Source organism: Nomascus leucogenys, chromosome 13 (genome assembly GCF_006542625.1).
Source record: "Nomascus leucogenys isolate Asia chromosome 13, Asia_NLE_v1, whole genome shotgun sequence".
NCBI lineage: Eukaryota > Metazoa > Chordata > Mammalia > Primates > Hylobatidae > Nomascus > Nomascus leucogenys.
Window position 1 is genome coordinate 103,825,611 of NC_044393.1, and position 21,477 is coordinate 103,847,087.

A 21,477-nucleotide genomic window follows, 5' to 3' on the forward strand; every position below is an offset into this window, starting at 1 on the left:
GCATAAGCCACTGCGCCTGGCCATGTACCACATTTAAAAAAATCCATTCATCCATTGATGGATGCTTAGGTTACTTTCATATCTTGGCTATGGTATATACAGCCATATAATGTTGCGACGGACATGGGAGTGCAGATACTTCTTTGGCATAGTGATTTCATTTCATTTGGCATACACCCAATAGTGGGTTTGCTGGATCACCATGGCTGTACTAATTCACATACCCACCACGTGTGCAAAGCTTCCCTTTTCTCCATGTCCTCTCCAACACTTGTTATCTTTTATCTGTTTGATAATAGCTATTCTAACAGATTACATGGAAGACAATGTTTCTTTTGGTTAGTGTTTGCATGGCATATCTTTCCTTTCACTTAGCCTATCTACATCTTTAATATTTAAAGTTTGTTTCTAGAGATGGAGTCTCACTCTGTCGCCCAGGATGGAGTGCCGTGGCACCATCTCAGCTCACTGCAACTTCCGCCTCCCAGATTCAAGAGATTCTCCAGCCTCAGCCTCCCGAGTAGCCGGGATTACAGGTGCCTGCCACCACGCCCGGCTATTATTATTATTATTATTATTTTGTATTTTTAGTAGAGATGGGGTTTCGCCATGTTGGATAAGCTGGTCTTGAACTCCTGACCTCCAGTAATCCACCTGCTTCAGCCTCCCAAAGTAATACAGAACCTATATTTCATTCTTACATCTTAATGCAATCTGACACTTTTTGGTGTTATGAACGTTGTGTGTGTATGGATCATTCACATTCAATGGAAACTGAGTTGACATGGTTGGATTCCAACCTACCATCTTGTTAGCTGTTTTTTATTTAATTTGTTATTTCTTTTTTTCTTGGGCTAAGTTAGCTTTTTAAAATGATTCCCTTTTATCTTTCCTAAACATATATATACACATTTCTTTAAAAAAAATTTTGGTGGTCACCTTAGGGCTTACAGTTTATATTTTTAATTACTATGCATTTATTTTGAAATATTATACTGTACTTCTTCACATGTAGTATAAGAACCTTATAGCAACATATGACCACTTCCTCCCTTTCATCCTTTGTATTATTGTCATGCATTTTACTTGTTCATATGTTCTAAGCACACATTTTCCCTATTTTTGCTCCAATCAATCTTTCAGAGCATTAAAAATAGGGAAAAAATGTTACCGTCATATATTCAATTTCAACCGCACTCATCATCAACCGTGTTCATCATTTCTTTGTGTTGAACCAGATTTCTGATTGTTGTCATAGTCCTTGTACCTAAAAAGCTTCTTTTAACATTTCCTGTAGAGCTTGTCTGCTTGCAATGAATTCCCTCCATTTTTGCTCCTTAGGTATTTCTGCTGGGTAACTGTTTCTGACAACAGGTTTTTCCATCAGTACATAAAACATTGGTCATGCAACGTCTTCTGGCTTGTATGCTTTTTGATGAGACAGCTGCTTTAATTCTTATTGTTCTTTTCCTCTCTAGGAAAAGAGAAAACGTTTCTTTTTCAGCAATTAGAATATGATATATTTGGACATGGGGGCTTTTGCTTGTTTGCTTGTGTCTTGGTATTTATCTCGCTTGGTGTTATCTGAGCTTCTTGGGTCTATGTTTTGGTGCCTGTCATAAATCTTGAAAAAATTAGTTCTTCAGACACTTGTTCCACTCCTTTCTTTCTTCTTCTTCTAAGTATACATATGTTAGACCATTCAATGTTGTTCAACAGTTCATAGATGCTCTGTTTTGTTTCTTGCACTCCTTCTTCTCTTCGCTTCAGTTTGGATAATTTTTATTTATCTTTCTTCAAGGTAACTTATTCTTTCCATGTCAAGGGTATCAATGAACCCATTGAAGGCATTCTTCACCTCTATCGTTGTGCTTTTGATTTCTAGCATTTCCATTTCTAGCATTTCCTTTTTGTACACTGAATTTTTGTTTGAAACCTTGTTTTTTTTAGTGATAGTGTATACTATGGCAAATATTTTCTATGATTGGAGATGAGCACATCTTGCTGTGTAGCAGGTTGTTAGTATGAGTTTGCTATCTTATTCAGGAGTTGGGCTTAGCGAGATATTTGTTGTTGCCACAGCTATCTTCTGTGCACAAAAGGCTCCAAATTCCTCCAGCGACACCTTGTACTTAGAACATGGGCTCATTTGTGAGATTGTTTTCTCAGTGTCTGCGCCTCCTCTGAGCTTTGGGTCTTCTCTTTGCACTGCGGTCCTGAAAGAAGCAGTCTCTTGTGGGCCTCCCAACTGTATTTTGTCATTTTTACTTGACATCTGTTATTCTGGTGACAGGAGATAGGAGAGGATCAGAACCCTCTGATGTTCTGTTTAAGCATCCTCTTACACAGCGAGTGTCTGGGTCTCAGGGATGTGGACTTCAAAATACTCCTCCTACCAGCTGCAGTGTTGGGCTTGGCAGGTATCCCTGATCCTCACCTAGGGTAGAGTTTGTTATTTTTCTGTCCCCTTTGCACAACGGAAATGGGCTTCCCCATTGCCCTAGGGCCACGGTTTTTGTGGCCTTTCTCCCTGAAGGCCTTTTTCCATAAGTGAGATAAGGGAGCTGTGTACCGATGGAGTGTCTCTAGTGGACACTGTTCCCTCCCTCAAACAACGTAATGAGGAACTTCCTCAGGATTCTGCCATCTCTCCTGTGAGTGCCTGGTGGAGTTCACGAACAAGAAGCCTGCAAGAGGAGGCAAACCTCTCTACTCTGCAGCCCCAAGGGACTTCATACTCTCACACATGGTATTTAGAAATTCATTTTAAACGTTTTAGCTGACTCTTACTTCCCGCACATATGGCGTCATTTGTTTCTGTCCCAGGTAAGCAAATGCTCAGGTCCTGTTTTTCTTCCGAGGTGTCTCTCCCTCGATTTCCAGTTATTTGGTTGCCCTGCAATGTTGACTGTCTGATGGGCTCAAGAAAGCTACAGTTCTTTTTGCTGTAACCTTGGCAGTGATACTTCATCCAGTGTTCTACGTCTATGAGATAAAACTGGAAATTTCTAACTACTTTTATTTCTACCCATTGAACATTTTATTTTGAATACTGTATTTTTCAGCTCTAAAATATTCACTTCCTATCTATTTCTTTCTTCATTATGGCCTTGTTTTCCCTTAAATTATTGAGCATATGTATAGTAATTTTTTGAAATTCTTTGCCTGGTAATTCCATCATTTCTGTCATATTGTTTCTATTGGTCAATTTTTCCCCTGGTATTGGTCATATATTCCTGCTCCTTCACTTCAGTAGCAATTTTTGATTGGATGCTGGACTTTTGTGAATTTTACTTTATTGAGTGCCGAATTTGGTTGTCTTCTCTTAAAAAATATTGGACTTTGTTCTGGCAGGCCATTAAATTACCTGCTGATCAGCATACTCCCTTCCAGGATTGTTCTAAAGCTCTGTTAGGAGATTCTGGAGTAACCTTTACTCTAGCTTTCTGGTTGTTCCTGATGTACTTTGTCTATCCTCATGGAGTTTCACCCTACAGCAGCATATTCAAGGTGACTCCATGCAGATTTCCAGAACTCTTTCTCTGCCTGGCTCCCTCATCTCCAGTATTGCAACCCACAAATGTCCCACACCAGCATCTACAAATTGTCATCCCTGTGGCCCCAAATCATTAAGACCACTGTGTTCTACCTGAGTTTCCCCTTCCTGCCTCACAATCCAGAAAGCTGGGCTATCATAAGGCCCACCTCGTTTGTTGCCATTCTCTCAGGGCTCATGGTCCTCGACTGCCTGTCTTCCAATGTCTGAAAAGAGCGTTTCCAAATCTGTCCAGTTTTCAAGTTGTTTGTGAAGTGAGAAGCCTGTCTCAGTATTCCATCATGGCCAGAGGCGGAAGTTTCTCTTTCGCTGCTTTTTGTGTCTTCTCTTTTTTGGTTATTAAAATTTTTAGTTTCACCACATGTCTAGATGTGGATTTTTAAATTTTTTTTTTACTCCATGCTTGTTATGCTTCCCGAATCTTTGGATTTATGTCTTTCACTGATTCTTAAAAATCATGTGAAATCATCTTTTCGAATATTGCCTCTCCTTTATTCTTTTTATTCTCTCCTTCTGGAACCTCATTTTAACATAGTGTTTTAGTCCTGCAGGCTGCTGTAATGAAATAACACAGTCTGTGTGGCTTATAAACAGAATTTCTTTCTCACAGTTCTGGAGGTGGGGAAGTCCACGATCAAGGTGCCAGCAGATTCAGTGTCTAGTGAAGGCCCATTCCTCATAGGTGGCCATCTTCTCACTCTAACCTCACACGGTGGGAGGGGCAAGGCAGCTCTTGGGGGTCTCTTTATGAGGACACTCATCTCATTCATCTATTCACCTCCAAAGGGCCTCACCTCCAAATACTGTCACATTTAGGGATTAGGTTTCAACATACGAATTTGGGGTGGAGGAATACAAACGTTCAAGCTATATCACGTGTTTGATATCCTCACTCCAGTCTCTCAACTGCTAAACCTCTCATTCACATCCTTCATCTCCTTTTCTCTTTGTGTTATGTTCTGCAAAATTTTTTTATCTACCCTTAATTCCCAAATTCTCTCAATTGTGTCACATCTGTGTAGTTTTCCCTTTGAGTTTTTTAACAACTGTATTTTGAACAGTGTTTGATTTGATTTTTTTCCTCTTTAATTTTTTTGAAGCAATACAAACCCATAGAAAGTTTAAGAGTAAAATTAAACTTTTTTTGTGAATCATTTGTGACTAAGTTGCTGACTTGATGCCCCATCAGCCACAAGTACTGTATGTAGTATGTATTTACTACAAATGCTTTCTTCCTATATGCCACTTATTAATCACTGAAATCAGGAAATTAACTTTGTGTTACTGCCATCTAACTTTCAGACCCTATCAATTTTTGCAAATTGTCCCAATAATTGATTGAAAAGATCATTTATTGCATTTAGTTGTCATGTCTTTTTCTTCTTCAGTCTGAAATGTTTTCTTAGTCTTTCCTTGACTTTCATAATTAGATCTTTGAAGATTACAAGCCAATTATTTTCTGGAATGTCTCTCAATTTGAGTTTGTCCTTTTCTCTTCAGAATTAAATTTGGTTAGGTATCTTTGACAGGATTATCACAGAAGTGATGCTGTACTCTTCTTATTGTATTATATCAGGTGGCAACTTTTATTTATTCCATTATTGAAAATGTTTACTTTGACCAGTTAGGGTGGTTTTAGAGGCTTTTCCACTGAAAATTATTCTTTTCTACTATGTAATTAATACATATTTTCTAGGAAGGAACACCTTAACTATTTTGATACACTGTTTCCATATAAAGTTCAACTTATTATTTATCAATATTTGTATAGACAAGAGCTTTCCTGTTTTTAGTCTATTACTCTCATTATTTAATTTGATGCTCATCTCATCTCTGCTTTGGCCCATTAAATCTCACTTCTGTGTCCTTCTGACATATCTTTATCACTATTCAAGCACTCCCTTGATTTTTGGAGGGAACAAGATGTTCCAGGCTGATCGTGCGAATTCCATGCCCTAGCCCTGAAATCAGTTGTTTTTCCAAGTAATACTGGTTCCCCTTGAAAAGTGGTATTTAGAAACCAAGGTCTAGGTGCTGGGTGTGCTCAAGATGGGCTGCTGTCTCCAGGACACTCTTGGTGGACAGTTAGGAAACACACACACATACACACACACACACAGTTATACAAAAATAGGCACACACATATTTGCATATACACTTACTCCTACAATGAAATACAATTATCAAAAACTGTTAGTGCAATCACTCTTGATTCCTTATTCTAATAACACACCATAGGGTTAATTTTAGCTTTTTCTTCATGTAAGTAACTCCCTATTTGCACAGTGAGAAACTTAGCTCCATCACCCTTAATATATTTATATATCCGATCAATTTCCCTGTTCATAACCAATACGCCATCTGTGTTGTCACCTTCTTCCATGCAGGTCCCCTTATATACCGGAGTTCTGATTCCCTGTGCTCTACCTCCCATCTGTGTGAAAACTCTCACAATGCTTGTGTTCTGCTGTTCTAGTCTACTTATCTTTGGCAACTCCCACCTCATCCCAGTAGGGCCCTGAATTCCACGTTGGGCCCATACCTCAGGATTATGTCCTATTAACCTGGTCATGTGTGACTCCCCATGTTGAACTGCCCCCACGGGTGGATGCCCTCCTCACTTTGCCAATCCACAGGACATACTTTGCACCCTGTGGTGCTCTCACATGCCTTGCTGGGCAGCCCTCTCACAGGGCGTGGGCTGGAAGACATTCTTGGGCTCTGATCCTCTAGCCTGGCCAGCACATCCCTCCCCACCTCTCCCAGCCCTGCTATACCACTAGTGCTGCCTAATGGCTTTAGGACACTGTTCAGATACAAGAAAAAGGAAGCACTCTCTGGCTACTCTAGACAGTCTCTTCTTGATTTCTTTCATCTTTTATTTCCTTAAACCTTTCAAATATTGTCCTTTATGGTAATTTTAATAACTAAAGTCCCTAGGAGGTCAATCTAGTTTGTATTTTTCACTTACAGTGGTTTCTTCCCTCGTGCATTTTGTGATCTTTAAGTCCATAATTGGTTGACCTTAAACTGTGAGGAACGTTAAGTGGATAATTTGGGAAAGCCCTTCCAGGATCTCTGGCCTAATTTGGGAGCCTGGGGTTTAGATTCCCTCCTCAAAAGCTGTCCAAGAATTTGCTTCCTATTGGCAGTGCAAACGGGGATGACTTCCCCAGTGAAACCCTGAACTTCCTGTACACTACTTACTGCTCAGGCTTTGGCTCTGTTTTTTTTGTTTGTTTGTTTTTTTGCTTAAGAGATGGGGTTCTGTTCGGTCACCCAGACTGGAGTGCAGTGGTGCAATTACAACTCATTATAACCTCGAACTCCTGGACTCAGATGATCCTTCTGCCTCAGCCTCCAGAGTAGTTATGCAAAGCAGTTAAAGGTATGCACCACCATGCTTGGCTATTTTTTTTATTTTTCGTAGAGATGGGGCTTTGCCATGTTGCCCACACTGGTCTTGAAATCCTTGGCTCAAGTGATAACCACCTGCCTTAGCCTCCCAATGCATTGGGATTACAGGTGTGAGCAACTGTGCCCAGCGTTTTGCTTCCTTCTTGATCCTTTGGAAACATTATTCCTAAAACCTAGCAATACAACAAAAAATGTTTTCTACAGAATCTGTTTTGTAGGAGGAGGGGAACAGAATTTCCAGTTCATCATTACTGAGAGACGAGAAAGACTTCTATACTCACTTTATTTACAAAAACGCGAAGCTTGCTTTTACGATTTTAAGTAGGATATGTATGAAACTGCAGCGCTCACCAGGTAGTCTTCTTAGGTTTAACCCCTGACACTCATATAATGCCACGCCTGGCAGCAGCTCCACTTTGGAGGATTGAGGAGAAGAAACACACTTCACTGTGGTACAGGCATGGAAGAGCTCTACTCTTTGGCTCCCCAAATGCAATTCAGGTGCAAACCAATATGGATGGGGGCTTGGCTTGGAAGTCCTTGACTGGCGGGAACCAGTTACCTGAGTTTATCTTTTAGATTCCCACACTCAGTTAAGACAGTAACAGAGGCGAAATGGCTTCCCACCAGGTGTTTTAAGATTATTTAGTACTTTCAAGCCAGAGGCAGTGTACAAGTCAGAGGTCATTTTTACCATGAGCAACGTTTTATTTATTTATTTAGAGATGGAGTTTCACTCGTCACCTAGGCTGGAGTGTAGTGGTGTGATCTCGGCTCACTGCAACCTCCGCCTCCTGAGCAAGTGATTCTCCCGCCTCAGCCTCCCGAGTAGCTGGGATTACAGGCATGTGCCACCACGCCCAGCTAATTTTGTATTTTTAGTAGAGATGGGGTTTTGCCATGTGGGCCAGGCTGGTCTTGAACTCCTGACCTCTGGTGATCCACCTGTCTCGGCCTCCCAAAGTGTTGGGATTACAGGCATGAACCACCACACCTGGCCTACAACCAATGTTGTTTTATACCACAATGAACATTCTGTCTTCATAAGGTTTCTATGGCAAGTTAAAGTTAACACAAAGTAAAATTTGTTCATAGATAAGGAAAAGGGGTTGGTTAAATCTTTACTCACAGTAATTTACCAAGAACTTCAAATACTGGGTGTCCATGCTCAAAAATTTTTCCAGTGGGTGTTTGATCAAAAAATTTTATAGACTCTTGTTCTAGAGAAATTCAGTTTCAAGTGGCTTATGAGATTGTTTCATCTGTTAATTTGTTTTTTTGTGGAATTCTTCTGAAGATCACCACTGAATTATCCTGAAAAATATTTTCTGAGTTAGGCACGCCATCCTCCATAGTTCAAAAAATAATGAAAGGTGATAAAGAGTTCAAGTCATTTAAACATGGATGTATTAACGTGTTTTTTAATAGAGACCATTTTTCTTTTTTTTTTTTTTTTAATAGAGACCATTTTTCAATGGGTTGCTTGCAAAACATTTTTTTTGGGGAGTGAGTTCTCACAGTTGAGAAGTTTTTTTTGTTTTTTTTTTTGAGACAGAGTCTCGCTCTGTCACCCAGGCTGGAGTGCCGTGGCACAATCTCGGCTCACTGCAACCTCTGCCTCCTGGATTCAAGCAATTCTCCTGCCTCAGCCTCCTGAGTAGCTGGGATTACAGGCGCGTGCCACCATGCCCAGCTAATTTTTGTATTTTTCGTAGAGACGGGGTTTCACCATGTTGGTCAGGCTGGTCTCAAACTCCTGACCTTGTGATTCACCCGCCTCGGCCTCCCAAAGTGCTGGGATTACAGCGTGAACCACCACACCTGGCTGAATAATTGTTTTTAAAAACTTTTCTGATTTTTATTTTAGGTATTATTTACATTAGCTATTAATCCAGGAATGTTTATTTTTTAATAAGACAATTTCAAGCATATAAAAATTGAATTTTATAGTAAATATTCTTTTAGCTACAATGATTCTACCACAAGCTTTTTATTTTTTGTGACAGAGTCTCGCTCTGTTGCCAGGCTGGAGTGCAGTGTGATCTTGGGTCACTACAATCTCTGCTTCCCAGGTTCAAGTGATTCTCCTGCCTCAGCCTCCAGAGTAGCTGGGACTACAGGAGGGCGCCACCACGCCCAGCTAATTTTTGTATTTTTGTTAGAGAGGAGGTTTCACCAGGTTGGCCAGGATGATCTAGATCTCCTGACCTCGTGATCTGCCTGCCTCGGCCTCCCAAAGTGGCGGGATTACAGGCGTGAGCCACCTTGCCCGGCCAGCATTTTATTATTCGTACCGTTTTATCATCTCTTCACCCATTCACCAATGCATCTCCTGTATGGACGTCTTGGTTGTTAACTCACGGCATTGGACCTCCAGTTTCATGCCTCTCCACATTGCAGGGTCCTCTACATTGTTTTATTAGTCACCTTTCTAAAATACAAATCTTCCCATGTAAATTGTTTCTAAAATCTTTCAATAGATCCCACAGAGTCAGAAAAACGTCCCTAAGTCCGGAATCCTGGCCCCTGCCTCCCTTTCCAGTTTCATTGCTGGGTTAGAATGCCTCACCTAAGCCCCACATTCATCGATACGGAATCAATGTTTGCAGCTGGTGTGTACTTACTTAGTCAACCCCCTTCCCCAACTGCGACCACTCAGACGCGCCTTCCCGGGCCCCACACCCCAACACCCCTGAGTCCTTACGTCCACAGCTGTCTGACCACCCAGCACCCTTTCCTTTATGTCAAGTATGAGGACTTCGTTTCTTAACCTTTCTTATGCTCAAAAATGCAAACTCAGACATGAGTGCCGGGCGCTGTCCGTCCTGCTCACGTCTTGTTCTCAGGGCCGCAAGGCGCAGGGGCAGTAAGGGCCGAGAGCCCACCAGGGCCTGGCGCTGCCCGCTGCCCAGCCACGCGCGGAGAAGGGGTCGGGGGCCCGGGGTCGCGGGTCCGCAGGGTCTCGGGTTGTAGGAAGTGGGGGATCGTGGACGCCACACGACTGCGCGTGCACGTTAGTCGGGCGCGGGCGGCGCTCATCCCAGCTCGCGGAAACACCTGCCTGAGTTGTGCGCACTCTTTCGTGCCCTCAACACAAGCCGTCGGCGTTCACTACTGCAGCTCATTCAGACCTCACTCTCCAACCCACTGTCCAGGCACAGAAACGATAGTTAAGGTCCCCCGAACCGTACGCTGGGCCTTCCCTTTCCGACTCCTAACGGGGAGACCGGCTGCCGTAAAGCTTCGCTTTGCCGACTGCTGCAAAGCGCCTTACGACTGAACCCGGAATCGACCTACGGCCAGCAGTCGTCCCCGCCCTGCTTCAAACATTTGGGTTTCAGGAGCCGGGCGGAGGTGGCCGCCGCGTGTTTGCGTTGCACGCCCACCGCCCGAAACACGGCGGCGGTCTCAGGGCTGCTGCGGCCTCAGCAGGGGCAGGCCCCGGCTCCCGCCCGCCTCCCGGCCTCCATCATCCCAGGGTGCACCGCGGCGGGCGCGGGCCCGCGGCCATGTTGCGGTAGTTTGTTGTTTTTTTCCTGCGGAGGCGAAGGGGCAGCTGTGGACCGCGAAGCGCCCGGCTTCGCCTCTGCCTCCTGCAGCCCCCTCCCTTCCCTGTCCTCCGCCACCCGTACCCAGGCCCGGACCACGCACGTCGGCCCACCAGCTGGCTTGGTGGGCGAGGCTGAAGGCCGGGCCCTGAGAGTGCCATGGCGGCCGCCCTGGGAGCGAGCGGAGGAGCTGGCGCCGGAGGTACGTGAGGCAGCCGGACTCTGGGGGCCAGGGCCGCGCCGCGGTGGGCGGGGGTGTCGGCCGGGGGCCTCCCCGCTTAGGAGAGGACGAGGCTCTCCCCGGCTCCGACTTTCTTTGTGTTCGGCCTATTCAGTTTTCTCTCTTGCCTTCCCTCGCTATTGTCATTCTCCCTTTCGCTCCTCCTCTCCGCTGTGCAAATCGTACTTACCTGTGAACTTCTGTGCGTCCTCTACTTTGCAAGGCTAAGTGTCAGGCCCATCTCTGGCGTTGGCGGGCATTAAGTGCGGAAGCCGGCCTGGTGTCCTATGGCTAGGAGAGCGCCCCCCCCCACCCCCCGCTACAGTGTCACTTAGGGAGAGCGGGGCAGGTCGCTGTAGGGTGGGTGGTTAAGATTGTGGGGCCATCCTGAGAGATTTATATTGATTTCAAGCCCATTACAAAAACATAACGAAAAGATTGACCTGTGTTAAGGAATGTGCGACAGTAGGCCATTTTGGAAAGTGAGATTTCTTGAGAAAGTCTCAATAAATGCCTGTTTTAAATTGTTTGTTGTCTAATAACCTGTTAGTGTTTTATTTGCGTCTTTGAAAAGTGAAAACGTGACACAAAAGGTTTCAGTTCCTTTGGATAGTTTCTCTTGTTTGCAAGCATAAACAATATTGATGAAACACCTATCTCTAAAAAATTGTAGGTAAACTACTTTCAGGTAAAATTACATATCACTGGGGGTTTTAAAAACGTGTGGAGAGATACTTGAAAGTGACTTTTTAAATGATTATTTTGAAAACTTTGAAAAGATGGTAAAATATAGATAACAAAAGCATTTGGGATTAGTTCTTACCATTGAAACGTTGAAAAGCCAGTCTAGTGTATACCCGAGTATTTTTTAGTAAATGCTAGCAGATGGTTACATTGCAATCATCCTGTTTAGGAATTTTGGCCCAACTGTCAAAACGTTTGCCTGACAAAATGGAAAAACAAAACTACAAAGACTAAGTGTAGGAATGTCGCTTCTGGCAATTTGGTTTGTTATATGCCACTTTTCTTTCAGTTTAAATACGTGATATTTGCGTGTTACATCTGACACTAATTAAAATTTTAAAATATATAGTTCACCTATCTTTCTGGGGGTCAGAATTGCTTGTTTTATAGCATTCCCAGGGTAATCTAGGAACTCTTGGATCAACACTCTTTTCATTGGAAAGACTAAGGTGTTATTTGTATTTTTTCTCTTTTCTTTCAGTAGTGTACAGTGGAGTTTTCTAGAGGCTGAATAACATGTGAAGACGTTATGCTGATGGCTAATGGAATATATGCTTCTGTATTCTTTTACGTTTCTCCTTTTAAATTTCTAAAATAGTAATATCACTGAATGTAATGCAGATAAACAGGCTTTTTTGGGTCTTCAATAATTTTGAGGTCAGAAGTTTTGAGAATTGCTATTTTAGAAGAATAAGTAGGCTTTATTCATGATGCTTTGGAGTTTTTCCTTCCATTTTGTCACAAGTGCCAGAGTTTCCTTTGCTCTTCAATTCAAACCAAACTCCTTGCCAAGGTTTGTGACTTCTGTATGACTTGGTCCCTGCCTACCCCACCAGCATGTTGTGTGATTGTTTCCTTTATCCTGGAAGTTCATCGCATGGACTGCTTCTGTCCCTGCTCTTGCCAGGCTGCCTCCTGATCCAGTGGCTCTCACGCTCTTAAGGGAGGCTTTCCTTGAGAATTCATTCTATCTGAGGAATGTCTGTCCCTTGCTCTTGTGCCTCTCTTCTCTTCATTCTCTAGCACCGTTGTTTGTTTTCTTCAGAATGTTTATCTTAATTTGTAATTTTCTTCAGTTTTTACTTGTTTTTTAAATCCGCCTCCCACAGTAGCCTGTAAACTTCATGAGGACAGAAATGCTGCCTGTTTTACCATGCATTCCACGTGTTCCTGGCAAATAGCATGTGTTCAACAAACATTTGGTGAATGAATTAAAGGATGAAATGTATTCTTTACGAATAGGAAATAATATAATTGTATCCTAAGTTATGTTAGTCATTTCCACCTGTGTAACTGATTAAATCATGTTAGCTTGGAGAAATATTTACATTGGTAATACCTTATTGAGCTATAGATAGCTTATTTGGTAGCTCAGTTTAGCATATTGTCTAGCACAGTGGCTTTCAAACTTTTTAAAATGGCAGCCACAGAAATGTGATTGACATTGTGATTTAGTACATACATAAAAGTTAAAAAAAATTTCATGAACAATACTGGTCCATACTATGCCATGCACTCTAATGTTTTCTATTTCATTACAGTAAAATGCTGGTTGTGACCTAGATTAATTTCACAATCTACAAAATGTTCAAGATTGTCAGTTTGAAAATACTGGTCTCCTGTATAGTAAGTGGTTAATATTTATTTAATAAAATAGATCTTGGCTATCCATAATCTGGATAGCCAAAATGGGTACAACAAAGTGTCTATAGGAGTGTTTGCTTACTTTTTACTTTTTTTTTTTGAGACAGAGTCTTGCTGTGTTGCCCAGACTGGAGTGCAGTCGTATGATCATGGCTAATTGCAGCCTTGGCCTCCTGGGCTCAGTTGATTCTCCCACTTCAGCCTCCTTAGTATCTGGGACTGCAGGTGTGCACCACCACGCCTGGCTAATTTTTGTATTTTTTGTAGAGACAGGGTTTTGCCAAGGTGTCCAGGCAGGAACTCGGGCTCAAGTGATCTGCCCGCCTCAGCCTCTCAGAGAGGCTAATAGCAGAGAGAATGACAATTGTTACTTATTGGAGACTGAAAACAAAAACATAAAGGCAAAAACATGGCATTTTGGGGAAGGAACAAATAGTTTAATGAGTTTCAAGATCTTCTAGTTCTGGTGCTTCCTTGTAAAATATAAAATAAAAAATCAGTACACAAATCGTAAAAAGCCTCCAACCTAGTGAGTGCATTATCTCACTTAAAGATTTACAACTGCATTCTTGGGCCTGAGCTAATCTGATTTTATGGGTGAGGTGAAAAAATGGGTGCTTGTAAATTTTTTGTTTTCTAGTCAATTCGTAGAAATAAAAGGTTTTAATGGAAAATTTCAAACACACCCAGTAGTAGAATAATGAACCCACATACTCATCACCTAGCATCAACATTTTGGCAATCTATTTTCATCACCCCACCTCCACTTTTGTATATTTCAAACAAATCCCAGGCTGGTAAAATTTTAGAGCAAGATACACTGCTGGGATGAGTTAAGACTTTAGATACTAAACCAGTTATCTTAATTTACATTTGAGAGTAAACTAGCCCAGAAAAGTTCAGCCACCTAACTGTTAAGAAAGGGAAGTAGACTCGAATTTAGGTCTTTTGACTTCTAGTTCAATGTTCCTTCCACTGTGTCAGTATGTAGTAAGACAGGAAAGTAAGAAGCATGGTGCAGAAGGTTTTCATTCGAAATTGTGTAAGTGAAACAAGTTTTAGTACTTCAACAGGTAAAATTTACCTGGTAGGAAATTTTTGGAGCATTTTAATCACTAATAGTGCTGATAAATGAGATGTTTTCATACTGATAATTATGTGTGTATAGCCATTTAATTCTTTATTTTTCCTTCAAGAAAATCTTTCATGCTTAATTTCTTAGCTTCAATCAAGAGAGTTTGAGGAATGGGGAAAGAATAGCCTTTCTCATTTCAGCCATGAGTACTTTTAGCATTTCGTGTAGGGCAGGTGTACTAATGACAAAGTCCCTTAGGTCATATCTGGGGATATAATTTTTGAATGGCCGTTTGAAATATTTCATCCTATCACCTTCTGGCTTCCATAGTTTCTGATGAGAAATTGACTGTTAATCTTATGCAGGATCCTTTGTACATGACATGTCACTTCTCTCTTGGTGTATTCAAGATTCTCTTTGTCTTTGGCTTTTGATAGTGTGATCATAATGTGTCTCTGTGTGGGTTTCCAGATTTATCCTGCTTGGAGTGGTGAGCTTCTTGAATACGTAGGTTCATGTCTTTCACCAAATTTGGAAGCCTTTTATTTTTTTTCTCCAATTCTTTTTCCCGCTACTTTGTTTTCTCCTTTTGAGACCCCCATAATGCATAGATTGGTACTTCTAATGATGTCCCCCTGTTTTTTAAGGCTCTGCTTGTTTTTCCCCTGCTCCTTAGACTGGATAATTTCAGTATTTTCCTGTTTCTTCACCTATAGCACCCTTGTTTTCTTCAGAATGTTTATCTCAGTTTGTAATTTTCTTTAGTTATTTACTTGGTTTTTAAATCTGCCTCCCACATAAGCCTGTAAGCCTCATGAGGACAAAAAATGCTGTCTGTTTTACCATGCATTCCAAATGTTCCTGGCACATAGCATGTGTTAAATATTTGGTGAATGAATTAAAGAATGACATGTTTTCTGTATGAACCTAAAAAATATCTATAATTGCATCCTAATTTGTTAGTCAATTTCACATGCTTTACCTGTGTGACTGATTAAATCATGTTAACTTGATTTTTTCGGTCCCTCAGTTTTGGGACTGAAAATTGAACATTTTAAATATTGTGATGTGGAAATTTTGGAAGTCAGAATGTCCCCCGTTTTCTGGGTTTGCTATTTCTTGTTGTGGGCTTCAGTTGTCTGGTTTTTTGATGACTTGCCAAATGAAAATAGACTCTACCCCTTGTCTCCTGTGGTCACTGATGTCTCCGTTGTGTTGTATGATTGCCCAGCCAGTGATCTGATGGAGATGTCCTCAAACGGCTGGAGCTGCAAATAAAACAAAACCAAAGCCAGAAAACAAACAGAAACTCCTGTGCTTACAGATGGCTGAGGTGACTTCATTGCTCATCCAGGCCACCTATAACCCCAGCCTTAGCCTCACCTTCTGCATATGCGTAGCTCAAAGATCAGCCAGAGGTATAAATCTAGGGTTCTTTCAAGTTGTTTTCTGAGCATGTGCCCAGCCTTCAGCATGTGCATGGTCTTCCAGATTTCCCAGTATACATGGGAGCCCTCAACACTCTCATTCCTTCATATATTTTCCTCCTCAGCCTCTTCTTTCCCAGGCTTTTCAGTTTGTGTGTTGCTTACCCTGTCCATCATCCCTTGCCCCAGGTGACCCTGGTTAGTGGATGTTTTTAAATGCTTTTGACAAGCACTGCCTGGGATGCTGCTCTAGCCCTGAGAAAGTTCTGAGGGGGTGATCTCTGAGCTGATTCCTCAGAGAACCACCAGACAGGTCACAATGCACAATCACAATTTTTTGAGGACAGGTTCTTATTGACCCCTTTAGCATCACTGCACCAAGAGCACTGACTGCCATCCCCACTGCTGCCTCTGAGCTGTGAAATGCTTTCTCTGCGTCTGTTGTGATTATGTGTTCTTCCCCTGTTCTTTAATCTCTTAATGTAATGTATTGATAGATTTCCAGTGCCGAACTAAGCATGCATTCTGGGGTTCAAAATCTTGATCTGCACATTTTGTTCTTTTTATTATATTGTTGGATTTCATTTTAGGATTTATCTGTGATCATAAGGGAGACTGACTTACAGTTTTCTTCCTTGGTATTTGTGTGTACATTTGTGCTATCCTTTTATTTATGATATGTTGGTTTTTAGAATGAGTTGTGAAATTTTCTGGGACGGTGTAAAAATCTGTTACTGACTGCGGAAGAGCTCTTCTCCAGAGCCATTTGGGTCTGGTTCCCTTTAAAAAAGTTATCTTTTCAATTTCCTGTATTATTATTGATTTATTTAGTTTTATAAGATGAAAAGTCAATCACGATCATTTAAATTTTCCTAGAAAAATTATTCTTTATGTTCAGATTTCCACATTGATATAGAGTTAAGCAATGCCACAGCTTCTTTTTTTTTTGTTGTTTTGTTTTGAGACAGAGTCTCGCTCTGTTGCCCAGGCTGGAGTGTTGTAGTGGTGTGATCTCGGCTCACTGCCACCTCCACCTCTTGGGTTAAGTGATTCTTCTGCCTCAGCCTCTTGAGTAGCTGGGATTACAGGAACGTGATACCACACCCAGCTGATTTTTGTATTTTTAGTAGAGACAGGGTTTCGCCATGTTGGCCAGGCTGGTCTGGAACTCCTGACCTCAGGTGATCTGCCCGCCTCGGCCTCCCAAAGTGCCAGGATTACAGGCATGAGCCACCGCGCCTGGCCGACAGCTTCTTAAGTGTGTGTGTTGAAGGTAAATTTTTTGAGACTGAGACTCCTGAGTCTGAAGGAATTTTTAATTTTCACAACTTGATTGGTGGTTTGGTTGGGTCCAGAATTTTAGATTTGATTTGATTTGATTTTTGTAAAATTTTTGGCGGTATTGTTGTGTTTTCTGGCATCCAGATCTGCTCTTAAGAAGTTTGAGGACATTCTGATTCCTAATCATTTTTATGTGACCTTTTTTCATTCTAGAAGTTTTTAACAACATTTTCTCCTCTTTGTTTGACATTTCATCCCTTAAACTCAGCCATTTAGAAGGCTTCATGGCTAGGCCAGGAGGTGGAGGTTATAGTGAGCCGAGATCGCGCCACTGCACTCCAGCCTGGGCAACAGAGGGAAACTCTGTCTCACCAAAAAAAAAAAAAAAAAAAAGGGTCTAGGTTCCTGGGAAAAGAAATCAATGTCAGTTCCTGTAGATTTTAAGTCATGGTGGGAACATCCAGTAGGCTGAGCCCAGTTCACTTGTCTCTTCTTGGCTACCCAGGTTGATAGAGCGAGCCTTTATAACTTCCGTAATAGGAGGGGTCCTATCTCATATCAAGCAGGACTTCTATTATGATTGATTTTTTTTTTTTTTTTTTTTTTGAGACAGAGTCTTGCTCTGTCGTCCAGGCTGGAGTGCAGTGGCGCAATCTCGGCTCACTGCAAGCTCCGCCTCCCGGGTTCACACCATTCTCCTGCCTCAGCCTCTCAGAGTAGCTGGAACTACAGGCGCCCGCCACCACGCCCGGCTAATTTTTTTTTGTATTTTTAGTAGGGACGGGGTTTCACCGTGGTCTCGGATCTCCTGACCTGGTGATCTGCCCGCCTCGGCCTCCCAAAGTGCTGGGATTACAAGCGTGAGCCACCGCGCCTGGCCATGATTGATTTTTAAACCCTGAATGAAGAAAGTTCGTTGAAAGACAAATGACCAGTGAGCACTACACTTCATAAACAAAATAAAAAGTTCATTTTAGGGAGAACCTGTCCTGGGGCCCATGTAATATAGGAGATTTTTAAAACAGTGACTACAAATTATTTCTAAAGCAACATGGTATAGGAACGCTTTCTGAAAATTTGGCTTGGCTATTCAGAACTTAGTAGTTATGCTGTAAGGCTCATATGTTCACTTCGAAAGTTATTGGACATTACCTGATTTCTAGTTAATATTTAAATAAAGGATCTGGATTTCCTCATCTGTAAAATAAGGAATTTTGACTATTAGTGATTTGGACTAGGAACATATTACACATGAGTGTGATATTGAGGACAAAGAAGGTTGAGAACCTTTGGAATACAAAGGTCAGCAAACTTTTTCTGTGAAGGGTCAGACAGTAAATATTTTAGGCTTTGCAGGGCAGATGAGTTTTGTTGCAAGCGCTGAACTCTGCCGTTTACCTTGAAAGCAGCCATAGACAATATGCCTGAATTGGAATAGCTGTGTTCCATTAAAAGCTTATTTACATAGATGAGTAGTAGCTAAATTTGGGCAGAAACAGGTGGCAGGCCCTACTTGGCCCATGGGCTTTGGTTTGCTGACCCTTAGATTAGATAATTGCTAGAACCCTATCCCAAGCTAGTAGTCTATGTGGTATCTCATCCAAGTCCAGGATTCTGGAAAAGAAGAAGAAATAGAATGGTAAGTAAAAGTTTGTGTTAACTGTAGATGTCTGATTGCTGCATGATAGAGAATTGTAGAAATCTAGTAGATATCTTCAGTCTTGAAGGAAAATTGATTCCCCTATTAAAATGGAATGTCTTGTACAATGTTTAGGCCTTAGAAGGAGATTTTCCAGGTAAGGAGGGCATTGACCTCTTTCGTTTTGCTCAGTTAATATTTTACCCCTTGGCTTTCATGGATGTGCTGTTCTTCCTTTAAAGTTCTGAACTAATGTGGACACATTTTTTCTTCTTGGTTCTGTTTAATATGACTGTTATGAACTGGAACTTTAAAAAGTATTTGTATTCTAAAGGAAAACAGAGGGAAATGACTCAGAATATGTTAAGAATACAAACAGGCTGTACAGGGTTCTTGTGTTAGCTTGCCCTGTAAGATTTTGAGTCATTATTTCACTTAGCGTAATGTCTTCAAGATTCATCAGTATTGTAGCATGTGTCAGAACTTCCTTTTTAAGGCTAAATAATATTCCATTATATATCTGTACTATTTTTTTTTAAACCATATATCCTTCAGTAGACGCTTGAGTTGCTTCCACCTTTTGGTTATTGTAAATAATACTAATAGGAACTTGAGTATATTAATACATCTTCAAGTGCCTGCTTTCAGTTCTTTTGAGCGTATACCCAGAAATGGAATTGCCACACCAGTCCTTGGATTTAGAGGCCAGTCTTAATCCAGAGTGACTCATTTTAACTAATTACATCTGCATAGGTTCTGTTTCTAAATAAGGCCACATTCGGAGGTTCTGGTGGACATGCCCTTTTGGGGGATGCTGTGGTATGATAAAAAATGAATATTTTTTTCTGCCCTGGTTACCTCGGCAGAACTTTGGAAACCGTTTGAATTTACTGTCTTTTCTATGCTAATGAGATGGCTTATAGCGGGGGTGGGGGCCCTGGATAGCTTTGGGGTGGGAGCTTGTCAGAAAAACTAACCCCATGTTAAGAGGGTTAGAACGTTGAGGCTCAACCCCCAGCCTCCCTTGAGGGGAGAGGGGCTGGAGATTGGCTGTAGTCACCATTAGTCAGTGATTTAATTGTCAGGTTTAGGGAGCGTCTGAGTTGGTGAGCACCTCCTCGTGCTAGGAGGGTGGTGCACCCTGACTCTTCAGACTAGCCCTGTGTACCTCTTCATCTGGCTCTTCATTTGTATCCTTTATAATAAACTGTAACAGTAAGTACAGTGTTTTCCTGAGTCCTGTGAATTGTTATAGCAGTTGGGGGGAGGTGTGATAACCCCAGAATTTGTAGACTTCAGCCAGCGAGAAGTGTGAGTAGCCTGGGCACCTCATTGCAGTTGGCATCTGAAGTGGGGCAGCCTTGTGAAACTGAGCCCTTAACCTGTGGGGCCTGCCCTAACTCCAGATGATTAGTATTAGGATTGAATGGAATTGTTGGTATTGCAGTATGATTGTGCAATTTAGTACAGTCAGCAAGTCAAACTTTTAAAAAATATTGCAAAAGATGCGTGAGTGAAGTGTAATAATACACATGCAGCATTTTAAAAACCAAACTCATGAACTTCTACCCCACCTTCAAACAAACCAGCACATCTATCCATCAATCCACAGCTAATCCAGATTCAAAATACTGATGTTTTTCATTGACTTCTCCTTCCTTGTTATATTCAGTTAGTCAACATGCCTTGGAATTTCTAAATTGACAGTTTCTAGTTCATGCATTTGTCTTATTCTCCCTTCCGTTTCTTCACTGTGGTGCTAACCACATTTTTTTTTCCTAATGGCTGGTTTGTAGTTATTTTGTTTTACCATTGTTTATGTTTTATCGATTAATTAGTTCTTGCTTCTTGCTACTAGATTACCCTTTCTAAACTGAGGTTGTGTTGCATATGAAGTATAGATTTCTTATGTTGCTTTTCTAGTAATGCCGCCAATCTTTACCACCTTTTCTTTCTGACTACTTCTCTCTGTGAGTGTGCTTTCAACTTACCTGAACTCCTTGCTGTGCTCTAGGCTTGTGGAACTCAGCCTCTGTGCTGTTATTTCCCTGGAATGCCCATCTGCTTGACAAAAATGTAGTCATTCTCAGCCTTCATCTCAGTTGTTACCTAGTGTGTCAAACCAAACTTGATTTTCCCCAGCCCTCATTGCATTGTATATATTTTTTGGAATCTTTACTCAAATTTCAGTCATTCCATTAATTTAAATTCATTTGCTTTTTTACTGATAAATTTACATAATATGAAATTTAATACTTCATTAAAAATATTATATATTGTCCTGTTTTAATAATTTTATTTGTCCACACATTATATGTTGACATGTGTGCACAGATAAACATTGGTGGTGATGTTCTCCTAGTTTTACAATTGTTTTTATCAGAGAAATTTGGGATGATTTTAATATCTTTGTGCTTTTAGGTATTGCAGTAATATTTCATAATGATCATGTATTAGTCTGGTATAGATAATCAAGCTATTACTCTAATTAGTTTTTTAAAAGTTTAAGGAAGAATAAAGAAGACCATAAATCCATAATTAATTCTGTGTGAACAGATAACTACCATGATAACAGTTTGGCTTATATCCGGCACACGTGTACACATATGTTTTACATACATAGTGGCCATACCATATTGTATGATATTGGAGAATTCCCCCCATTATATTATTGGGGATATTTTTTCATGTCAGGAAACATAGTTTGACTTTAAAATTCTTATTGCTGCCTAATGTGTAACTACATGACTGTACTTTTATTTGACCTCTCTGCTCTGGCTTTTTTTTGTTGGGCATTTGGTTTATTTCTACTTTTTCCTATTAATAAAACACTTCTTGATGAACATCCTTGTACATATTACCTTTGTTCACTAAATGATGAACAGTATTTCTCAAAGTCTTGGGAGTCCCCGAGACTTTGTCAGAG

At 41.2% G+C, this 21,477-nt stretch overlaps 1 protein-coding gene across 5 annotated transcripts in view; it reads left to right on the top strand.

Moving 5' to 3' along the window:
• The first annotated feature begins 10,299 nt into the window (after nt 1-10,299).
• The window catches only part of RBM33 (RNA binding motif protein 33), a 138,542-nt gene continuing 127,364 nt past the window's right edge, over nt 10,300-21,477 (top strand). For all 5 annotated transcript variants that reach the window (XM_030826282.1, XM_030826285.1, XM_030826283.1 and 2 more), the window contains exon 1: nt 10,300-10,723. In XM_030826282.1, the coding sequence (XP_030682142.1) occupies nt 10,681-10,723 (43 nt within the window). In that variant the 5' untranslated portion in view covers nt 10,300-10,680. The remainder of the gene's footprint in view (nt 10,724-21,477) is intronic.